General features: G+C 46.9%; 1 protein-coding gene across 2 annotated transcripts; it reads left to right on the top strand.

Annotated features, from left to right (window-relative positions):
- The first annotated feature begins 2,723 nt into the window (after window positions 1–2,723).
- On the top strand, window positions 2,724–4,456 carry Scgb3a1 (secretoglobin family 3A member 1). Of its 2 annotated transcripts, none has more exons than XM_015506384.2 (3): window positions 2,724–2,963; window positions 3,650–3,894; window positions 4,309–4,456. In XM_015506384.2, exons 1-3 carry the CDS (start codon window positions 2,912–2,914, stop codon window positions 4,330–4,332), a joined length of 321 nt encoding a protein of 106 aa, XP_015361870.2. In that variant the 5' UTR covers window positions 2,724–2,911; the 3' UTR covers window positions 4,333–4,456. The 2 variants fall into 2 exon arrangements, with proteins under 2 accessions (XP_015361870.2, XP_048640542.1); XM_048784585.1 differs by having other exon boundaries at window positions 2,748–2,963; window positions 3,650–3,885.
- Window positions 4,457–4,705: the final 249 nt, after the last annotated feature.

The following is a 4,705-nucleotide window of genomic DNA, read 5'->3' on the forward strand; positions in this document are numbered from 1 at the left end:
TATTATTCTTTATTAAAAAAAATAACCTTAAGCCAGACAAAGTGGTGCACACCTGTAATCCCAGTGGCTTGGGAGGTTGAGGCAGGAGGATAATAAATTCAAAATCAGCCTCAGCAATTTAGTGAGACCCTAAGCAACTAAAAATAAAAAGGCTGAGGATATAGCTCTGTGCTTAATACCCCTGAGTTCAATTCCCAGTACCAAATAAATAAATACAATTTAAAAATAAAAATAAACTGGGTGTGGTGGTGCATGCCTGTAATCCCAGCAGTTTGGGAGCCTGAGGCAGGAGGATCGTGAGTTCAAAGCCAACCTCAACACTTAGCAAGGCCTAAGCAAATTAGACCATCTCAAAATATAAAAAGGGATAGGGATGTATCTCAGTAGTTAAGCACCCCTGGGTTCAATCCCTAGCACCAAACAACAAACTACATTCTTCCAGTGTAATTGAAATATTATACCCCATGACCAACATCTCCAATTCCCACCACCTGCCCCCGGTCCCTGGAAACCACCATTCAACTCTCCATTTCTATGAGTTCACCTTTTTTAGATTCTTCATATAGAACAGTCATCCCTCAGTATGCATGGGGGATTCTCTTCAGATACCAAAATCTGTGAATGTTCAAGTTCCCTCTATAAAACACTGTAGTATTTGCATATAACCTCCACACTTCCTCCCATATACTTTAAATCACCTCTAGATGACATGATCCCTAATGCAAAGCAAATGCTATGGAAGCAGTTGTTATAATATATTGTTATACTATGAAACATCAGTACACATTTGCTGCAGACGCACTGTTTTCTCCATATTTTTGATTTGTAGTTGGTTGAATCCATGAATACAGAACCTGCAGATGTAGGTGGCTGTTATTTGTCTTTCACTACATCTCATTGGTTTCAAACTGGGAGAAATCTGTCAGGTATGTCTGCTTTTATTCTCCACCTTTTGTTGTTCATTCACTTGGAAACCAGGCTCCACTCTGGAAAGCCCACAAGCTTCCACATGGTCGTCATGGAGAAGCATCCTTGGTATTGCTCTCTTTCCAGAGCCCTCTGCTTGTGGGCAAGGCACTTACCCTGACCAGTGGAAGGTGGTACAGCAGTCTACCCATATCTGAGGAATACATTCCAAGAATTCCAGGGAATACATGAAACCTCAAATAATGCCAAACTGTTTCCCCCAATATGTCCTACATGGTTGCCACACAGTGCCAGAGTTATCTTCCATGTTTTAGGCCCTGGTGCCTCCTTTTCATTACCAGTCTTGTGGTTTGGGACCATTCTTAAGTAAAACACATGTTATTTGAATACAAGCACTGCAATACTGAAAGTCAATCACACAGCTATGTTACTGACAGGTGGGTAGCTCATACAATGTGAATGCACTAAACAAACGGATGATTTACAACCTGGGTAGGATGGAGTGGAAAGGCACCACATTTTATCACATTACTGAGACTAGCATGCAATTTAAAAATTATGATTTATTTCTGATATTTTCCATTTATTATTGTTTAAATCAAAGTTGACCACATAGAGCAAAGCCATGGATAAGGTGGGACTATGGTAATTAGATCAGTAGGTCTTGGCTTTTCAGGAGGGTAGGTGGCCCATGAGTAGCAAATGCCCCCTTGAGAAAACAAGGCTCAGGCCCTCTGGGTGTGGCCACAGAAACCACTATGTTCATAGTAACAAAGGTGGCTTTTCTCTTATCTCATAAGCAATATTCATTCCAGAAAACCCCTTGCAAGGTGATGAATAATCACTACCTTTTAAAATGTATTTTCCATTGGAATTATTTCCCCAATGACCAACAAAACATATACATCAAAGTCCTAGCTTATAATGCAAAGTTTCCCAGACCAAATAGTCGATTAAAAGTGTAAGAAACAGCAGAGAGAGTGCACACACTAGTCAGCTATTAAGAAACCACAGGCTGTCTGCAGGCGAGATTTGACCAGTGTGGGACTTATTACCATGGCAGCACAGGGGTGGCTGGCAAGCTATCCCTGCCACAAAAGTCAAGGCATGCTTCTGTGTCATGGTAGGGGTATTCTAAGATACTCCCCCAAAGTTAGCTCCTCCCATTGATGAGCCTGTTTCAGGGGTATCAATGTTTTCCCTCCACCTGTCATTTCTGCAGGTGACAGATGATTAAGGAATATTTCAGAGGAATCTACAGGCTTCAAAGCTGATTTCAAAAACAGAAAAATGTCCCAGGTCCTTCTGTTTGCATCAGTGACTATGGCCCAACCAAAGAGGTGGCCAGGAGTAAGGCCTGATCACCTGGGGAGGCTACATGAACTTTCCTCTTCCCTGACTCTACTATCCTGGCTTCCCCAGGACTGGAAGGAACCATGAGGAGCCCCAGTGCATAACATTTCCATGGTATGGGATCAGGGACCCATACCATGTCACTTAACTGAAGCAAGATTTGGGTCACAGATCAGCTGTTTCACAGTGTGCTCTGCAAGCTCCCAACCTACGCACACCCAGCCTCTTGCCTGTGTGGGAAGTCTCTTCTCCACCTGGGCCTGTGCCCTAGTGCTTATACTGTGGTGAGGGCAAGGTGGGGTCAGACCACAAAGTAAGGGTGCCAGCCTGGGTGGGCCTTGGGGAAACAAAACACACAGCCTCAGTTCTTGTTCTCAGCCCAGCACTGTGGCCTAGGAGACCATGCCAAGAGGAAATTCCTAAGACATAAAATGGAGTCAGGCATTGAGGGGGCATGATATTCTCAGGACCCATCAGCCAGAGCAGGAAGTTGGCTGCACCTCTGCCTATTAGCTGAGCAAACAATGCATCTCAAGAAGTTGGGGTGAGGCCCCAGCACTGGGTATATGAAGCCCTCAGGGCCTGGCTCTTGTTTAAGGTCCCGAGGGCATCCAATAAGTCCTACTCTGCCATGAAGCTCATCATCACCTTCCTGGTGTTCTACCTGTCCCTGCTCAACTATGGTGAGTGGCCTTGGCATAGGATGGACCTGCCACAGACGTCTGCTCTTCCCTGGCCCGTACTCCAGACAGTCCTGATGCTGCTGCCTCTGTAGTGCACAAGGCTACTCATATTGGTCCTTTCTGCTTTGTCTCTGGTGCTCTGGCTGTTCCTTCCAGGGTTTCCTGTCTTTTTCCTTCCTGTGGCCTTAGAAACCTTCCAGGGTCAGCCATGCCCGAGAGACCCCTTAGGCTTTCTCTCACCACACTGCCTGCCTAGGTTACTCATTTCACCCACCAACACCAGGCTTTCTCCAGTCTTGGACTAGTCCAAGTGTCAGCCCTGATTTAGGAACAACCATCTGTTCTCTGTCTGGTGAATGCCCCCTCAACCTCCAAAGCACAGTAAGAATGTACTCTCCCCTGGAAAGCCTGCCCTCTAGCCTATGCAGAGATCACTTCTTTCTCCACCTCCAGACCACTTCCCATAGATCTCTTTGCAGCCATCTCCTATTTACGTGGCCACTTCTCCCTATTTCTGCCCGTCTCGCAGACTTGGCACAAGGCAACCATCTGTGAGGAAATAGGGAGATGGTCTGGGCAAGCTTTGAAACTTCCCTTTGAAAGTGTCCTCTCAAAGAAACAGGTCCTCAGCTAGGCCTCTCGGAATCCACTGTGTACAGGTGTGAGTTCTTCCTATGTGTTGACAGGTGACGGTTTCTTCGTGGACTCGGTGGTTAAGCCTGTAGCCCAACCTGTAGCTGCTGTAGCTCCTGCTGTGGAAACTGTGGCTGGGGCTGTGCCCAAACTCCCTTTCACCTACTTCAACCCCCTGAAGATCATGCTGGCCAGCCTGGGCATCCCAGTGGAGAACCTAATTGAGGGTTCCAGGAAGTGTGTCACTGAGCTGGGCCCTGAGGCCGTGGGGGCTGTGAAGACACTGCTGGTAACAAAGGCAACCTAGGAACCCCTTCCTGTGTTGCTGTCCCTCCCTGGTTTCTCAAAATTGTTTTAAGAGGCATCCAGTTCTGTTAGGGAGACCGTGCTTCTTGTCCTGCTCCAACAAGCCATACTCCTGGAGTGCTGTGACCTTGGGTATGAATCAGGTTGACCATATGTGAGCTATGGGGGCTGCAAAGGGCCCAAGTGGGGCACAGTAAGGACACATCTCACAAGGAGGCTGCCAGTGGGCTGTGGCATTTGTCCTGGTGCTCATTCCCCATTTACCATCTAAGAACCCTCCCTGGGGCCAGCAGCTGTGCGTGCCTTCCTGACTTGAGTAGCCTCAGATGCCCAGGGCCTCATGTCAGCTCTCCCTGGTAGCAGTGAAGCGGAAGGGGCACACTCAAACTTGTTTTCTCTTTTCCAGGGGGCACTGACATTCTTTGGTTGAGCCAAGGCAGGATTAACTCTACCTGAGGACAAGAAGCTACCCACTGGCAAGGGCTAGAAATCCAGCCGCTGGTCCTGAAAACGGCCACATCCTTTATCTTCCTTAATAAACCTGGCTAAGAGCAGTTTTGCAGTTGTTTTTTTCCTTCTGAAAGTCAATCCCCATAGGGGACCAAGAACACCTAATACTCCAGATTAGGTAGGTAGGTAGGGTGTTTGTGAGAAGGAAGGAGGGAGGGAAAGAGAAGCTGGGGAGAAGATGAGGGAGAGAGAAAGAAAGGGGAAGAAAGCCAGCCAGAAATTAAAGGTGACTGGAATTCAGTTAAATTGGGCGTGGAAACTGGGAAATTTTTCTTTAAACATTTTGCAAAATT

This window comes from Marmota marmota, unplaced genomic scaffold (genome assembly GCF_001458135.2).
Source record: "Marmota marmota marmota unplaced genomic scaffold, marMar, whole genome shotgun sequence".
Lineage (NCBI taxonomy): Eukaryota > Metazoa > Chordata > Mammalia > Rodentia > Sciuridae > Marmota > Marmota marmota.

Bases quoted from the DNA above. Each gene is read 5' to 3' on its own strand.
- Scgb3a1 (XM_015506384.2), top strand. From the start codon at position 2,912: ATGAAGCTCATCATCACCTTCCTGGTGTTCTACCTGTCCCTGCTCAAC. The intron at 2,964-3,649 runs GTGAGTGGCCTT...ATGTGTTGACAG, and splicing joins CCTGTCCCTGCTCAACTATG to GTGACGGTTTCTTCGTGGAC. The intron at 3,895-4,308 runs GCAACCTAGGAA...TCTCTTTTCCAG, and splicing joins AGACACTGCTGGTAACAAAG to GGGGCACTGACATTCTTTGG.